At 41.4% G+C, this 15,811-nt stretch overlaps 2 protein-coding genes across 5 annotated transcripts in view; one reads left to right on the top strand and one right to left on the bottom strand.

Moving 5' to 3' along the window:
• MYO7B (myosin VIIB) overlaps positions 1-8,964 on the top strand; it is a gene marked incomplete at its 5' end in the record, with an annotated part of 48,205 nt that extends 39,241 nt beyond the window's left edge. Inside the window, 9 exons of the mRNA XM_082319055.1 lie at positions 2,359-2,464; positions 2,582-2,695; positions 3,588-3,675; positions 4,664-4,770; positions 5,239-5,424; positions 6,278-6,394; positions 7,071-7,154; positions 7,851-7,970; positions 8,697-8,964. Of these exons, the coding sequence (XP_082175181.1) occupies positions 2,359-2,464; positions 2,582-2,695; positions 3,588-3,675; positions 4,664-4,770; positions 5,239-5,424; positions 6,278-6,394; positions 7,071-7,154; positions 7,851-7,970; positions 8,697-8,780 (1,006 nt within the window). The 3' untranslated portion in view covers positions 8,781-8,964. The remainder of the gene's footprint in view (positions 1-2,358; positions 2,465-2,581; positions 2,696-3,587; positions 3,676-4,663; positions 4,771-5,238; positions 5,425-6,277; positions 6,395-7,070; positions 7,155-7,850; positions 7,971-8,696) is intronic.
• A 1,420-nt stretch (positions 8,965-10,384) lies between these two features.
• LIMS2 (LIM zinc finger domain containing 2) overlaps positions 10,385-15,811 on the bottom strand; it is a 37,047-nt gene continuing 31,620 nt past the window's right edge. For 2 of the 4 annotated variants that reach the window (XM_082319515.1, XM_082319516.1), the window contains exons 9-10: positions 15,680-15,755; positions 10,385-14,856 (exon numbers count right to left, since the gene is read on the bottom strand). In XM_082319515.1, the coding sequence (XP_082175641.1) occupies positions 14,709-14,856; positions 15,680-15,755 (224 nt within the window). In that variant the 3' untranslated portion in view covers positions 10,385-14,708. The remainder of the gene's footprint in view (positions 14,857-15,679; positions 15,756-15,811) is intronic. The other 2 variants (XM_082319514.1, XM_082319513.1) reach the window with 2 other exon arrangements.

Here is a 15,811-nt window from a genome sequence, read left to right as displayed (position 1 = left end):
CACATGTGCAGCTAAAAATACTAGGTTTTACTCATAGTGGGGTGGCACCACTGAAGTCACTGACATCTGCAGAGTGCTAATGTGGCTCTGTTAGTTCTCTGATGGTAAAGCAAAGCAGATTTAGGAAGACAGGATCAACACAGTCATTTCCTATTCTTTGAAGAAATCCAAATGAGCAAAGCCCTGAGACTTAAAAGGCTGCTCACACCAGGGCACTTCTTAGTCCTCTAGGCATTACCCCTGTCCTGGTGAGGGTTGAAGCAACAGGACCTCCAGCCCACAGTGCTTCCCAAGCTTGTGAATGACTTGGTATAATGAACTTGACGTGACCAGAGATAATGGAAGGGCTACCTGGTTTTCAGGAAGGACCCATTGAACTGCAGGGGGAAGGTTTCCCTAGATTCCTCCACACACTGGAATTACCCAGCTTGACACTCTGAAAACACAGTGCTTTGGCATCAAGGTTAACCCCAGCCTTCTCCCTTTTGATGTTGCTGTGAGTTACCACCTGCCTGCCACAGACCTCTTCAGTAAGGAAGCTGCCCAATGATTTCTCCCTCCAGCTCCTCCATCCTCCCCCTTCTCTTAGGCTGGGCACTGCATTTGGTCTGTGAGCCCTGTGGGCCAGGCTTGAGGAGAATGCTAATACAGTGGCTGTCCCCCTTGCAGCGGATGGGTTTTGGCACTGCTGGGGGAATGTCACTGCGCATTGAACTTGCCTTTGAAGTGCCTGAAAAATGCATGGCGAGGAATGCTATTCATTGTTTTTTCTGTGGAGAAGACTGAAAATTTCCTGCCTCCCTGTATCATGTGCTATTCATGCTCTAAGCCCTGTTGAGCTGTATAGAGCTTCTTTAGAGTGGCGAAACAGGGAGGGGAAAGCAGAATGGGCTGTTTGGGACGAGAATTGTATCTGCTAAACTGCCCCAGATCTGGAGCCTGGGGGATGGGAAGAGGAACAAAGACAAATATTGTTTTCGAAGAGCATTTATTTTCCTAAGATTAAACCTGCACTTGCTTTTAATAGAATATAATAATTTCAGTTGGAAGGGACCTACAACAATCCTCTAGTCCAACTTCTCCCTGTAAGTAACCTGCTCTCTTTGGAAAGGGGAGAGCAGGCAGCTCAAAGGACTGACTTACAATATGTGGAGTGGAAGTCAACTGAGCCCTTGGGTACACCTTTTCCTCCATAAACAGCTTTACAGCTTCATCACCAGACTCCTGGCCATGGAACCAGCAAGCACCCTGATGGGTGTTAAAGCAGATCTTGCCTTGGCAATGAATTCCTGGCTGAGGCTGCAAGGAGAGATGGCCCTGTGCCTCCAGCCAAGCTGCTACACTTCCATGGTCTTCTATAGCCTCCCTCTGCTGCAAGTCCAGGAATAGATGACTGAATAGGCCAGGTCCACACTCCTTATGGTGCCTGTACAGTACCAGAGCACGTGCTGTTCAACTTGGTTTACAGTCAGGTTTTCCTTCTCCAAGTGGAACTGCTACTTTATTTAATGGAAAAAAAATTAGTTTTCAAATCCACATGACTAAAGCTGGATGCCAGACTAAGCGCTCTTCCCAAGAGACTGGCCCAGAGCAAGAGAGGAGTTTGGCCCATAAGCTACAGTGGACAAAATCTCCAAACAGCCTGCTCTGTGCCACTGAGGGCAGGAAAATACTAGCCCCTGAAGGTAAGGTGCTAGATTTGTCCTCGCTTTAACTGTATCAAGGTTTTTACATGACTCAGACTTCAGGGCCAGTTCCTTTGCTTTAAAAGGCAGCTCTGCTCTAAGGTATAAATTCAAAGAACTGCTATTGTACAGCTTAAGCGCCTCCTGAGTCAGTGATTACATGCCAGCTCTTTTATATATATATCTCTCTCTCTATATATATCTCTACATATAAAAAATGCTTCTAGCAGGCCTCCAAACTTTTCTGGTACTTGCCTCCTGAGCTGTAACTCATTTTGTATCTGAATGCATATCTTTTTGCTGATGCAAGAATTAAAGTGTATTTCTCCTTGTGGCCATTATCTTCACAATTCAATAACAGTAAAGAAAAATATCGCTGAATACATAGAAAGGGTGATGGTACTGGCTAGGAAGGTGCCTTATTCATGCAACCTCCTTGCAGAGTAGAACAGACTTTTAATATACATGCTAAGACGACCCTCAGTTTCTTGCTCTTAATACATGTTAATGCTCTTAATTTGCATTGGGGTGAAGGTCCATTAGAGCCCACCCCATGTCATAGTACTAGCATTTTGGATGGAGTCTGTTGTTCGGATGGAATACTGCTGTTCAGCTCCTCAAAGATTAAACAGTCAGCACTGGTCTCTCTTACGATGGTGGTGGCATTTTCCAGGAGTGGCTCCAGGAAGTGGGCACCTCATCCCGTGGAGGTTGAGGCCATCTTACAGAACAACACTAAGATCTCACACAAGATTTGCTTCCCCAATGAAACAGAACAGGTGAGAACTTACTTGTTTTCCCAGCCTTGATGTGTTCATGCAGGAGCATGTTTCAAGACTTTCAGTGTTCTCATTTCTTCCTCTCCTCTGTGTAACAAGAGTCTTGTTATCTCATAGACATTTGATGTGGGAACAAACACCAAAATCCGGACTCTGTGTCAGAACATTGCTTCCAAATTGCAGCTGAGCTCCTGGGAAGGTTTCAGCCTCTTTGTGAAGATTGCAGACAAGGTAACTCTTCTCAACTATGACAGGGTAGCCAGACTCCTCTCTTACTTATTTACCAGACCACCTAAACAACCATATATGAAGCCAAGCAGCAGAGCAGGTCATTACTGCATCTCTGAGGGGATACAATCTGGGCTCAAACTTTTACCACCTGACAATTATTTTGAGTCTCTTGAAGGGGCTGGATGGAGATGCAGAGTTTCTATCAGTCTACCAGTACACAGGTGGTACTAAAAGCAGAGAAGATGTGGGCTTTCTTGCAGCTGCTGGGATGGTAGCAAATTGCATGTTGCATACTGCTGGATTCAGCCCTTTTCCACTCAGGCTTTGCCCAGGAGACGTGCTGCACATGTACAGTACCCACTAGTATCAGGGAGAGCAGTGGCTGATCAGCACCAGTTGATTGCTCTCTAGTTTCTCAGAAGCTTGCCTTGCCTGAGCTGAAGCTTGGGTTGGCTGCCTTGCTGAGAGGTCCCTTCTCTCTGGAACTGTTACCAAGGCAAAAGCAGCACTGAGTCCAAACACAGGGAGTTTCTGGTATGCTGTGTTCCTGAAAAGAGGAACCTGGTATGTGCCAGTATTTTACAAAGAGGAAGTGGCTAAGAATAAGGTAGGCATCTTCAGCTTGACTTCAATGAGCAGGTTGGAAAGAAAAAAGCAACAGAAGATGCAATAAAAATCCCCACAAGAAACATAAATCATTTGAGCCTTCCTCCTCCTATTTCTCTACTTCTTTCCCCTTACCTCTATCCTTCCTGCCGTAAGTGTGCTCTCTCACCATAGACAGGGAAAAAAAATTCCACCTGATACTTGGGTATGTTGGCACAGGCAGTATTTTATATGATCTGCTAATCCCTTCTTTCCCTCCTTCTTGGGAATGGCTTGGCCTTTTCAGGTGATCAGTCAGAATGAAGCAGACTACTTCTTTGATTCACTAAGGCAGGTGACAGACTGGAACAGGCGGAACAAACCAGGGAAAGATGGTAAGCAGAATGTCAGTATGACAAAAAGCTGCATGAGATGCTGTGTTGAACTGGGGAAACAGCAAATTTATCCAGTAGGATTTACTTCATCTTGGGAAGTGTGTGGCAGAGCCTTATTATATCATTTTTATTTGTACATACATGGTTACTGCCTGCACCAGCGGTAAGATCCAGTGACCTGACGCAGCGAAGCACTAGCTATCAGAAACACCAGAACATCTCGGGGGGGGGGGGGGGGGGATCTCCAGAAATTTTAAATTGGTACCAAAGATTTTTTGACCCATTGCATCCAAAACACACAGCGGATGCACACAAGTTAGATAGGTTGATCCTCTTTACAGTCGAAGACTCATGCATTGCCAGATTAGGTATCAGCCAACACATGTAAATAGGTTCTTTACACAGTATCACTCCCATTCCTTGGGTTGTTAGGAAATTGTGGTCTAGATTATTACCTGATGATACCAAAGCACAAGTTGTATTGCCAGGGGAACACTTGTTAGAATAAAACAATATAACACTAATGCAATTAGTGCAATTCTTTGCACTTCACCCCCATGTATAACACACATTTTGAAATCTACATCAAACTCAAGATGTGGGTGCCCTAAATCACAATTCATTTCTGTAAACACAACCATCAGGGAATGTACCTGCATCAGTATAATAGAATTCAGGTGTGCTGCACATCGGCAGGCAGCTGTCATGAGCACCAAGAAATAACAAACACTCCTATTGCTGGCATCCTCAACTTCTTCCTCCATCTCTGAAGAGCCTGCACCTTAGATCACTGCATGATCAGTGTCCAGGAGCTGACAACTAATCACTTTCTTGGTCATCTAAAATGGCCTTTTGTACTTTTTTGTTAGCAATTTTGTTTGTTACTATTAAAACCAGAATTACATTTCTGAAGAAACTTACAAGCCATTTAAAAACTGCAGAACTCTACAGTGATACAGAGAATACTAACAAGATGTTGTTTCCTTAGGCGCTGGTATGTCTGTGGCTTATGAGGTGTACTTCATGAGAAAGCTGTGGCTGAATGTAACTCCTGGGAAGGACCTGAAAGCTGATTCCATTTTTCATTACCATCAGGTAACCAGCTCCCTAAAGCATAAATATAACAGCAGGCAACGTGATCCAAGAAATACTCCTAAGAAAGTAAGCCTGCTGGAGTATTACCGTCTCCCTCACCAAGGCCTGCATTATAGAGCCTCCAGAAGAATGCCTCTGAGGGCACAGCTCAGCCTCAGGAGCAAATTTATTTCTCACAGCGTTCACACCTTAGCTATATTGCTTATGTTAAGAGCACAGCTCCCTAATCTAATTGTTCCCTGGAGGTGCTTGTCTTACTCTGTAATTGCATGGAGAATCATAGAATGGTTTGGGTTGGAAAGGACCTTTAAAAATCATCCAGAGAATCTCCAGAAGGAGTCAGAAGTTCTTGGGATGCCCTTGAACTGTGCTTGGCGAGACTCATACCCTGACCTCACAGATTTAGTATGCATAAGTCAGTGTTTGCTTCAGCCCATTCTGTCTGGACTCAGAGCTGGTCTCTTCCAGGAGCTGCCGAAGTACCTCAGAGGCTACCACAAGTGTTCCAAGGATGAAGCTGTCCAGCTGGCAGGGCTGATTTATAAAGTGCGCTTCAACAATGACCGCACACAGCTGGCAACCATCCCCAAAATCTTGAAGGAGCTGGTGCCAGACAATCTGCTCCGAGCAATCTCACCGGATGAGTGGAAGAAGGTAAGAACATCAGCTTTCATTAATCATGCTACTTCCACAGAGCTTTATGAGAGAAGAAAGACATAGAGACACACTACTTTTTTGATCTGACGGTCTTTGAAAGCACTGTCGAGGGATGCTACTGGATGTTGCTATTTTGCCTCTTACAATTTAGACTTTGCATCCTCTTTACCAAACCTCTGAAAGATATCTGCAGGCCTGGATGATTGATTTGAGATGTGCATTTTTCTTGGAGATACTAAGCTATTTTCATTGCCCAGAAGAAGAGTTAGAGATAGGAAAGTCAGTGATGGGACTGGGGATTTGAGGATCTTGTAGAGAAACAGAAAATTAAGATGCATCCTAAATATTTCATAGTTTAGCCAGCAAATCAGTCACCTTGCACTATGTGCATGCTACTCTTAGCAAAAGGCTCTTTTCTCCACCAAAAGGCAAGAAAGTTTCAGCAGGTGCTTATCACTTAGCCCACTGAGGAAGACACAGGACACTATTTCAAATACAGAAGGAAAATTCACCCTACATGTTTCAGAAGAAAATGTGATACATGTCTGTGGGTGTTGAACACTGGCTTTCTGAATTTTGTTTCATCCCATATTGCCCCTCTGCCCTGAAATCCATTCCCTTGGGCTCCTGGACTTCCTTCAGCCAACTCATTAGTAAGGAAGACTGGGGAGCTTCTGGCTCCACCTTGCCCCATGGCGTGGTAGGCTATTTTCATTTTCAGAGTCTTCTGTTGCTGTGGGCACAAGACTGATCTTGGTGATGGTCTGATGCTGTCTTTAGTGCTAATGCTGGACACTGGAAACGTGCCTGTCTCCAACTGAATAGGCTTTGTATCCTTTTTTCTAAACAGAGCATTACTGCTGCATATAGCAAACATGAAGCAAAAACTGTGGATGAGGCCAAGATTGCCTTCTTGAAAATGATATACCGGTGGCCAACGTTTGGATCAGCCTTCTTTGAGGTGAAGGTAGGTTTAAAGGCCTGTATAAATGGCTTTGGTAGTAGACCAGCACTGGAGGATATGGACTGACTATAATTCCATATCTGTGGAAGTGAGAATGCATTATAAAGCTGGCTTCCCATGATCTACTGAGTAAAACTCAGTTCCTTGGAAGTGAGGAGATGGGTATTTTATCCCTTCTGAACTATGCCTGTTATTTACTGGCTATGTTGTTGTTCCAGATGGGGTCTTTTAGTTATATAGATACTGAACTGTCCTGTCATTGTTCTCCACTACAAAATGCTGCCAAATCTTTTATCTCTGGGGACTCTTCCCTCAGAACAGAACTGTACTAATCCTCTCATTCTGCAATGGATACCTCTAGGAATCATTTCCCACTTGGCACCTTTAATTTCTCCTCACTAGACTCTTACTGGGTTGCAACCAACCATTAAGCCTGTTATCAGATAGCCTAGGAAATAATGGACCTGATTTTGCTTTCATGTAGCAGCTGCTCAAGTCATCAATATATGGCCAAAAAAGTCATCCTTAGCAATAGTTACATAATATTGAACACTTTTATGTTTAAGTATTTATTTGGTAAAGAGAACAAGCAGCACTGGGCACTGTTAAAGGTCACTATGCACCTGATACGGATAATTTCTTCATTTTCTGGTTATCTTGCTCTGTTACTCGTTTACAGCAAACCTCGGAGCCAAATTTCCCAGAGATCGTGCTGATCGCAATCAACAAGCAAGGAGTCTCGCTGATACATCAGAAGACAAAGGTAACAGTTGCTTCTCAAGAGTCTATCTAAGGAAGGATTTAACTGACCATGCTAACTTAGAGACAGCAACAGGACCTTCTCCCTGAATGGCAGGAGAAGATACAGTCCCTCTATTCATTTTCTGTGTGAAACCGAAGAAAATGTTATTGCCTCAAATCACTTTGCGGTTTCTCCACTGGAAAGGAAAGTGTAGAGCATCTCTGAAAAAAGAGATGGTAATCATGATGGACCTGGGCAAAGTGACAAGATCAGGCAGATAGATGGACAGTGCACTAGGGAACATGCTTCAGAAAAATGTTTTGCAGGAAACCCAAGCTGTAAGATCAGGTCAAATGACAGTGTTTACCAGCTTTCTAACCCAAACAATCTGGTCTTACCAAGTTCCCAGCCAAAAGTGTTTCTGAGTATCACTATTTGCTTTTAATAAGAAAACAAATATCCAGCAAGTTTTAGATTATTGTAGATATAATGGCAGCGTGCTAAGGCAAAGATCAATACATAATGAAAGGAAGTCTTATTAGAGTGATTAAGACTCACCTGCTTGGTGAAAATACAATATACCACTAGTCTAGATGCAAGACTTACCTTGATCCACTGTGTTTATAAATGAAGTAGGAAAGAAAAAGAATGCTCTGGCTCTACAGCCCATTTTCTTTTGAGAAATGTTCTATAGTTCAGATTTTTTTCCCCTTACAGGATATTTTAACAGTCTACCCCTTCAATAAAATCTCCAATTGGAGCAGTGGGAGCACATACTTTCACATGACAATAGGGAACCTGGTACGAGGAAGTCGGATCTTATGTGAGACATCTCTGGTAAGAAGAGTTTTGTCAACTTTTACACAAGAAACTTCTAATTTTTTCTTTAGATCCAGAATTGCTACAAAACAATGGTGCCAAAACAGATGTTAAAACCAATGCAGATAAAAAGAGCATTCACTGCTATGTCAATAAAATTGCAGTTTAGAATTCGTTCAGTGCTAGATAATGCCATCTGATGCAAAGACGTAAGCCACGGAAACAAGGAAACACAGTAATTTCCCAAATTCTTCCCATACATCAAAATTCTATCTGAGGCTATAAGAAAAGACTGCACTTACCCACAAAAGTACATAAGAGGCTTTTTGTCTTGCACGGTTTGATCCATCTATGCAGTAATGCCATCCTTGTTAAGAGTTTACACTTTTCAATTAGTGGTACTACCTTTTTAAGAATTGGTTTCAGATTGTCCACAGACTCAGACAACCATCACTGTATTGATAGTTAAAGGTGAATTTGTAAAGATGACGTAAAAACATTTAAGAGCTAACTTCTCTAAGTACAAGATGCCAATCTATAGAATGAATGACAAGGAGACAGTAGAGCTATGCTCTGTAAAGTTTTGTAAATATATGAAGGGAAGAGTAGAGGGAGGAATAGATAAATAATTATCAAAACAGTGATAGCTGTTGGAAGAGGAGATGTCCATGCAGGGAAGAAATGATAGTTATTTTTGCTTCTGTAGCTCTTTGAGAGACTTAAGACTTTTTTCTTTTCTGACAGGGTTACAAAATGGATGACCTGTTAACATCCTACGTACACCTGCTAATGAATGTTGTAAACAAGCAAAAGAACCTCCCAGCCTGAGAGCAGAAGTAGAACCCATGACCTACATCTGTGCCAAACTACCTGTAATTTCATCTCCCAGAAGAAATGCCATTTAAAAAATATTAATCTTGATGATCAGTCTTCTGATCACACACCGAATGAACTGTGTTGCAAAAATATTACAAGAGAAGCTCAAGTGAGCATGTGCTTTCAAATATGTGTAACACTTTTCTGCCTTAGGTGTAGTATAAGAATTCCATTCAGAGTTTGGATTTAGAGAAAGTCTAGCATGATTTTAATGTAATATGGGGGTGGAGGAACCCTGATATGAGAGCCTCTTCTGACACTCTAAATCTCTTCCATTCTCAGAGAGAGATGCACATTAACAGTTGTCTTCCTTTTGGAAAGAAAACATCCCCTGTTGTATATGTTCTTACCAAATGCATAAACTCCTTGAGTTTATGCAAACAAAGGTAATATTATTTTTTTCCTCCTACTGGAAATTCTAAGAGTGGAGAAATGCCCTTTAGTAGTAGGATAACTGGACACCTTGAAAGGTAAGATGCTGGCTTTCATCCTTCTATCACTAGGTTACATGCTGCAAGTTACAATAGACTATGACAGCCAGTTACTGTCAGAATATAACTGTCATTTCTGTGTGCTGCTAAATTAGCAGGCTGTCCACTGGTTTACCATTGCCTTGGTTAAATAGTTTTCTTTCTTCCACACTTTATAATGCACTTGGAAACTAACAACTGCTTTCTACTATGTGGTTTCTAGTAAGCATAAACAAACTCTGAAATGAGTCTGGATTTTGGGTCCATTACTTTTACTCAGTTGCTCCTATTTCAAGTTATAGATGTGCTATTCAGTGCAAATCAGAATCAAAGAACTTGGTCTAACAGACATCTGTTGAAAAGAGACTTCTCTGCTCTATAAAAATGTTCTCAGCTTGGAGTTATGCAGACATTCATTCATGAGACAAGAATAATAGCTTTAATTTCTCCTGATCTTTTCTACTTCCTGTTTAGCAGGCACTTTGAGTGGTAAAATTTGATTCAGCACTTGTTCATCTCTCAGACCTTTGTAAACACACAACGTTGGTTCTACAGGAACCAGAGTGTGCTCAGAGTGTGCAAACCATATATGCACTGTGGTGGTAGCAAGCATAGATGCTTACCCCATCAGAGAACAAGTACTCTTTCCTCAGTGACGAGCCCTCCCTTGCTCACAGTGAAACACGGATGTGTCTTAAAGCATTTACACTAAGTTCCTTGAGATGCGATCTGGCAGTGCTGGAAAAGCAGCTCTGCTAGATCTCTCAAATTTGCCAATGTATGCACAATGGTTCTCTTGTTCTCTCAGATGTGTGTGTGTGAAATTCAAATGCTCATGGGAGTTTTGTACGTGGGTGGCAGGGAAGAGCCCCACTCTCTTTGTGCATCTAAATGAGTGCCACACTTGTCAGAATAGTTGATCCTTTTGCATGCAATTAGATATTCCTGCTATAATGTCCATTGCTGGCAATGGAAACATTTTAGACTAATAACTTTGAGTTGTTTTGTCATCCTGTGTCTTATCTAATTGGCTATAAGTGAGAAGCATTCAATACTTCACCTGTACAAAAAGAAATTTTGCAGCCAACCTGTATTGTTTCTGGTTTTTAAATAAACACTGCAGAAAATCAACCACAATGTCTTTTTTAACAAGAAAACTGAATATTCGCTCTAGATCCATGTAACCTAAACCTACCAAACACCCACTACAGCCTGTGAATGATCACAGCATCCCATCTACTCATCATATACACAACAGAATTTGTAAAGCACAGCCTCTAAAAGGACGATACCCCTTTCTGTACATCCTCATCACCCAACACATCACCACAAAAGCAGCACAGATCCAAAACGTGAATTCACCACAACAGCGCATCAGATTTGGGCAATCCCCAGAGTTCCTCAGAGTGCGTAGTGCTCTCTGGCTCAGCGTTGCAAATATAATTTTTTTTTTTACTGTACAACATACAACTTTTTTACATTTGTTTTTTGTGTGAAGATTTAAAATGCATTACAGCTAATTTTATTACAGTAACATAAAAAGGTATAGTATTACAACATTTCAATCCACAATCACATGTTTTGGTTAGACAGCACAAGCAATGTATGATAAAATGAGAGCTCCACAGTGCAGAATCCACACTGCTCATCAAGGCCTGAACCAAGGCAAGTAGCCGCTAATTCTTTTACTCAGTCTATACCATCCTCAGCACTTAATGGTGCTTTACAGACTAATACAACTGCATTTATTACATGTTTCCCTGCAATCTATTCCTTCACCATCCAACCACTTTTTAAAAAAGCATCAGTCACATCATCTAACACGAAACATGCAACATCTAGAAACTCTCTGCACAGAAGGTTGAACAATATTTGCCTGCATTGCACAGACTGCTGTAAAAATAAAGTCCAGGATGCAAACCCTAGAGAGCAGATTAGGTTGCCATAAAGAAAGATTGCAAGTGATTAACATGCCCTTTGAATACAAACAAGCTTCACATACTATGGTTTCTAAAAGCAAAACCATTTTCAAGTGTACTCAGTGAATATTAGTGATTTTAATTCAGTATGTATAAATATGAATGTAAACTATAAATTTATATATAATGAGACAACAGCTTTTAGTAAGTGTAGACTTCTGAGCCGAGTTCAACCTTGAGATAAATCTATACTCTCCAGTGGTGTGATACCTAAGGATGAATTTGGCCAGCATGTCTACTTACAGCAATGGAAAAATGCATGCAGCTTATTTCTGACTGAGACCTTGACTTTATTTAAAAAAACAAAACAAAACAAAAAAAACCCACCAAACAAAAACAAAGCCAAAACCCAACCTGTCAGCCTATCAACACACTAAGGAGAATTCATAAGTCTGCATTATATTCTACTTGTTTTTTAAAAAGTGACTCAAAGAAGTAGAGGAAGATGCATTTATTTAAACTATTTATAGTTATTTCTCCTCCTCCTTCAATTCCACTGTCCCACAGAAGGTATGTCAGTAATATTCACTACTGTAACTCTGCACATTGCAGGCTATGGGCAGCAGGAGTATAAGAAAAATAATTTTGAAAAATTAATTATTTAAGAGATACTAAGAGAATATCACCCTCTGCTAATATAGAGATCAGGGATTATGATGATTTTTTTCCCCCACTAATTTTGGGAAATGTTCTGAAGATAAGGACATAATCCAAATCCTAGAGAACTGAACAGCTTATCAAAGAGAATTATATCAACTGTCCTTTGAACACTGAAGCTTACTAGGTCTACCGAATTTCTAACATGAGACAAAGTGAGAGCACACACTAAATCTCTACTTGCAGTACAAAAGTAATTCCATTCACCTCTACGTACATGCATTTTCCATTGCTGAATTTGAGAGTGGCCACTGAAAGAATATTACCTATTGCCTGCTAGTTACATAGTCTTTCCATATTTACCAGTAGCTATGTGGCTGTGTGTGTTCCTCCACCATCTTCCCAGGAGGCTGAAGACAGACAGCTGTTCAGATTTAGCATTAGATGTGGCCTGTGACTAAGATTATAGGAACAGACCTGAATGCTTTATGCTGAGAAGAATCTGTGTAACATACTGAACTGCACCTAGATCTGTAGTTCTTGTGTTTTATGCTGTGAAAAAAATGCAAAGAATAGGCTTACAAGACTGGTCTTTGCAGGGGCCACATACTACTGCACCAAAAGACATGCTGCTCTTTGTGCCCTTAAGTATAAGAGCATTTAAAGGCTGGTGAGACAACAGTGACTAGCCATGTGTTCTCCTAAAGCAGTGACAAAAAGCGGCTACTATTACTGTAATCTACAGTGCATATTGGTCACAGGAGGCTGGAAGAATTCTACTGTTAATTAGGCTTATCCCCTCATCAGTGTTACAGTGGATGCAGTATACCCCAGTTAAAAGTTTATGGTAACTTATGGCAACAAAAAGCAAAGCAGCTGAAGGAAATGGAATTAGCACAGCCAGTAAGTATCTAAGAGAGAGTTGCGCATGTGGGATTCTTATCTGCACACAGTTAACCAGGATTTCCTACCTCTGCTGGGATATCACTGGTGCAGTTTCATGGGTAGTAGCTACAGCAACCACGTTAACAGCTATCGATGCTTCAGCTATTACCTTGTTTAGATCTATTCTGAGCAGAGTGTGATGGCAGTGAGGACAATTTTAAGGTAGATTATTGCCCCAATCCAGTTGCTGCTCACACGTGCAAGAAGTGAGGAAGCTTTAACTTCTTGCTAGCTAATTCACCTGGGGCTGCAGAGTGCTGCCTAGGCCCAACTGCTGCGTTCACTTGACCTACTAAACTAGCCACTTTTTGGAAGATTTAAATCATGCAAGGGACAGCCATCCTCCAGTGCCCTTCATCCTGTTTACCTCGCAAAAGGGCAGGCACAGTCTTTAACTATTCAGGGAAAGGGATTTTCAGACTGCTCAGCTTAGTTCAGCACAAGAAACTATGGGGGACACCTCCAGAGGTCTCAGAAGCTCACCATGATTATACAACACACAGGTGGACTCAGGAACAGCACCTCTGATGGCTCACCCCTGAAGAAATATCGAGAGTATTCAAAACCAGTATATTTCTCCACACCTTGGGCTGTACTAGCAGAGACAGTAGGACCAATGAAACTTCACCAGTGACAGGCAAAACTGCAGAGCAGAACTATCTGCTTAAGATATACAGATACATGTCTGAGGTCCTCTCTTTGAGTAAACTCAGGTCTTAAGAAGAAAGGTGATGGGAAACTCTTATTTTGGTGAAAATTTTAAGAAAAATACTTCCTGGTTTTTTTCTGCATAAGACTACATTTGCTACAAACTGTAAATATTAGAAACCCCTTCATGTAATTGGGCTTTCTGGAATGTGACCAAGAAGTGTATACTCATCTTTCAAATAAAGTGAGAAGGACAGGGAAACTGAAGTGCTTAAATTGGTACCATATTATCAATTTAATTTGAGTTCATCATGCAAAAGCATAACCACGGCTCCAGCCACACTGCCTCAAGAAATGTCACTTATGCCAGTGGATAGGACATGCTTTGTGTTGACCACTAGAAGCTGTAATACCCAGGTAGTAGTAGAGAACAAACTAAGAAAATTATACTGTCAGTTTCTAAGAAAATCTTTTGTTTCCCATAGCCATCTCCTCCTTAAGGAGAGCCCAAGTATTCTGAAGGGGCTGACATGGCCTTGACAATTAAAATCTCCTTAGTGCTGAACAGGGAAGCAGCAAAGCAAACTTCTTCAGCTGTCTTAACGTTGGACCTAAGCCAGACAAGCAGGCAGTGTAGATACCATAACTATTGGTTCCTGGGCTTTCCCAGTAAACCTGCAAACCAGAAGGACTGTACAGCATCTGTACATGCTCAGCAGGAATCTGGAGAAAGACCAGAACATTCTGCATGTAGCAAAGAGTGACAGCTTTCATAAGATTTGCCTACATAATAAAAAAATTAAAAATGTCTTCACCCAGGGTAAGAAGAGAAATTTTTATACTTTAACTGAAAAAGAGCAAATCACACATTTCTTCCACCCCTACACTCAACCACCGTTTCCAAATTCCTTAGACTATAGAGGAATGGAGAGAGAACTACAGTTCAATTGAGGAAGGAAAGACTGTACAATTCCACAAAGGCAGAAGAAGTTGTTATTAGCAAATTAATAGCCAGCCTGTAAACTGCTCAAGCAGAAATCATATTCCTCTTTCTGCCAGTGTTAATAGACAATTGCTGGAGAAAAGGGATAGTCAAGATGCAAGCTACATTACCAGAAGCATGGGAAGGCACTGTTTATCTTTGGTTTCACTTGTTCTTAGTAATTGCCTCTGTAATCAACAGCTGCTGTGAGCAGCAGCTTATGACTATAAGAGTGCAGTCAGCAGACTGACCGACCTGTTTAAGCAGAGTTTAAATCCAGAGCTTTGGGATGTGCCTTCTTGGATGCTAGCTCTGACAACTTCTTCAGGCGTTTCTTCAGCTCCAGGGGGAATTTCTCATAGCACTTCTTGCACACAGGCTTCATGTCAAACTCCACAAACTTGTTCCTTTAACACAAAGAACAACGAGCTATTAAAACGGTATTTGCAAACTATATGCTTCACTAAATCGAGGCTCTGTGCATCTATGTAAATGCTGCTGTTTGTGTTCTACTGCGTATATAAAACAACTCACTTCCTCGTCTGGCCATGTAAGCACACAGATGGGGTTCTTATCAGGGAACTAGGGTCTTTAGTATTGCTAGTTAAATAAGGAGCAAGATTTTGGTATATATTTGTATGTAAGAGTCTAGAATAATAATGCTGTTATTGTAGAATGGAAGTGTCACTTCAAATGTCCTCTTTGTGTTGAAGATGAATTAGAGCTCCTTCATATACAAGGCCAGTGGGGCCAACCCAGCATAATAGGATAAGGGTTTGAACCTGAGAAAGGAAAAATGTAGGATTGCTTTGTTTTCTGTCCCTCTTCTACGTATTTGAGGTAACTAGCATAATATTTTCTTTTGAAATAATCTACACAATTGCAAGCACTGTCATTGAGGGAAGCATCCAGACTAAGGAGACATGGAGGCTGCAGGTATTTCAGAACAGGCAGTTACTTGAAGTTTAGAGCCTTCCCTCTGTACTGCTGAATGAGTTCTCCTCTTACCCAACCTTCTTACAGAATAGATTAATGAAGGAAAATAAATTAGAGAGGATTCTGAGTCCCAGCTCCTTTTTAGTTCTGAAATCAGTGGAATTATAAGCACCTGCTCCCACAGAGAAAGAGATATTACCCCTCAGAGAGGCACTGGCTCATGGCTCCCCCAAGCTGATACCCTGCCTTAAGGGCAAATGTCTCATATGGTCCAAAATATAAACACTGACTTACTTCAGTGTAAGCTTGATGTTGCAGGTGGAGCAGGAGAAGCAATTCACACACCAGGCCTTGTTAAGAGCTGATACCACTGCAAAAGCAAAAGCACAAAATAAGAGGAAACTGCCGGATTATTTGAATTCGGAT

This window comes from Platalea leucorodia, assembly GCF_965183815.1.
Source record: "Platalea leucorodia genome assembly, chromosome: 8".
NCBI classification, from domain to species: domain Eukaryota; kingdom Metazoa; phylum Chordata; class Aves; order Pelecaniformes; family Threskiornithidae; genus Platalea; species Platalea leucorodia.
The sequence above is the reverse complement of the archived record's forward strand: the minus strand, read 5'-3'. Positions and strand labels throughout refer to the sequence as shown.